This window comes from Botrytis sinoallii (genome assembly GCF_014898435.1).
Source record: "Botrytis sinoallii strain Bc 23 chromosome Unknown BSIN_035, whole genome shotgun sequence".
NCBI classification, from domain to species: Eukaryota; Fungi; Ascomycota; class Leotiomycetes; order Helotiales; family Sclerotiniaceae; genus Botrytis; species Botrytis sinoallii.
Window position 1 is genome coordinate 42040 of NW_024066062.1, and position 1561 is coordinate 43600.

General features: G+C 40.6%; 1 protein-coding gene across 1 annotated transcript; it reads right to left on the reverse strand.

The window, feature by feature from the left end:
* Positions 1 to 1185, reverse strand: EAF02_011726 (uncharacterized protein; the record flags this gene model as incomplete). Its single annotated transcript, XM_038907773.1, has 1 exon — positions 1 to 1185. One exon carries the CDS (start codon positions 1183 to 1185, stop codon positions 1 to 3), a length of 1185 nt encoding a protein of 394 aa, XP_038752417.1.
* Between the last annotated feature and the right edge of the window lie 376 nt (positions 1186 to 1561).

A 1561-nucleotide genomic window follows, 5' to 3' on the forward strand; every position in this document is an offset into this window, starting at 1 on the left:
TCATCTGGCAGTTGACGGGACATCATGCGAGATTGAAAATAAAGTGTCGGCGATATCAGCGACCTTCATTCGAGTGCCAAAGCTCGGACTATTGCTGAAGCTAGGAGTTTGACTTATGGCTAGTTGACTGCTCGGACCAGATATAGACGCCTTTGATTCTTGCTGACTTCTCACTTCTGACTCCTCATCATAAAATCCACCTCTCATCTCACAGTACGACGCATTGCAGAGATTTCCGTAGCAATTGTGAGGAACATTACCGGAGTTTAGATTGATCCAATTAGTGCTTGGTCCCAGGACTTCCCTTCCTTTAAATCCCATTTCCTCTGCCGTCGTCAAGGACACTGACTTTTCAGAGTCTGTGATGAATGTTCCAGTGTTCCGTTCATTTGATGATGGAAATATATTCTCAAACGCCTTGTTAACTCGCATGATGAATGCTACCGCTTCTTTTAATGTTGTTGTGATGCTATTGATTGGTGGTATGAAATCAGGATCATCATCCTCGACTTGTTCAACTCCCTCAAAGTTTAAGGATAGAGCAAGTCCATTCTTGATTCCAGTTTTCACCAATAAGACTTTTCTTTCGGCGGTCGGCACACCTTCTTTGCAATCTCTTATAATGACAATCACACTTCGGAACAAGGATGTGATTCTATAGTCTTTTGGATCATTGTGATCTTCTGTTGCTAGTACTGGGTCGTGGCTCCTTAGTTGAGCGACTTTGATTTCCCCTTTACTTTTTTGGCTGAAGATATAATTCTTTGAGCAGCCATCAAATTGTCTGCAGAAATTGTTATGGAGTTCAAGGCATTTATTGATTTTATGCGACGGCGACATAACCACTATCTTGGCAAAAAAGCGCTGAAAAGTGATATCTTTGTTATGAATATCTCCTTCGAACCATTGTTCTGATATATATCGGTGGACGGATGGTATGGCTGATTTGTTTGCGGTTCTGCCTTTGAGAAAGAAGATGCTGGTACATTTATTGGATACGTCTCTAATGTCGCCAGCTTGAATGCGACCATAGTAGCTCACAAAGGTGTGAGAATTCTCTACGTTTGCGAGATGGATCTCATATTTAAATACGAACTCTTCATACATTCGACGGTTGTGTAGGAGTTCTTCCTCATTTTTAGGGTTGTGGATGAATCCTCGCAATTCACGAACGCTAGGATCCATGTTTTTGCCCCTTTTCAAATTCCTCAGTGAGTGGAGCAGCTGAGTTTCAGAATTCTGAAGTCCCTTGATTTTTTTTGAAGAAAATTTTTGTAGGTTCAGATTTCTTTTTGTGGTTGACGTATACGTGTCCGTAGCCAGAGCTTGAGTACTAGTTTGAGACTATGAGTGCTGGTTATGGCCTTAGATATTCCGAATCAAGGAAGTATAGTTCCACTGTCATGGGAATTACAGCTTTTATTATCTTAATATGAACATGGAATATATGTCAATTTCCCTAAGGACTGATTTATACTTATAATGTTAGATCAAGAAGAATTCGAACAATCCACTATTGGGCATCAAAGGATTGGAATAACCGACGCTTCAAAGTTCAAAT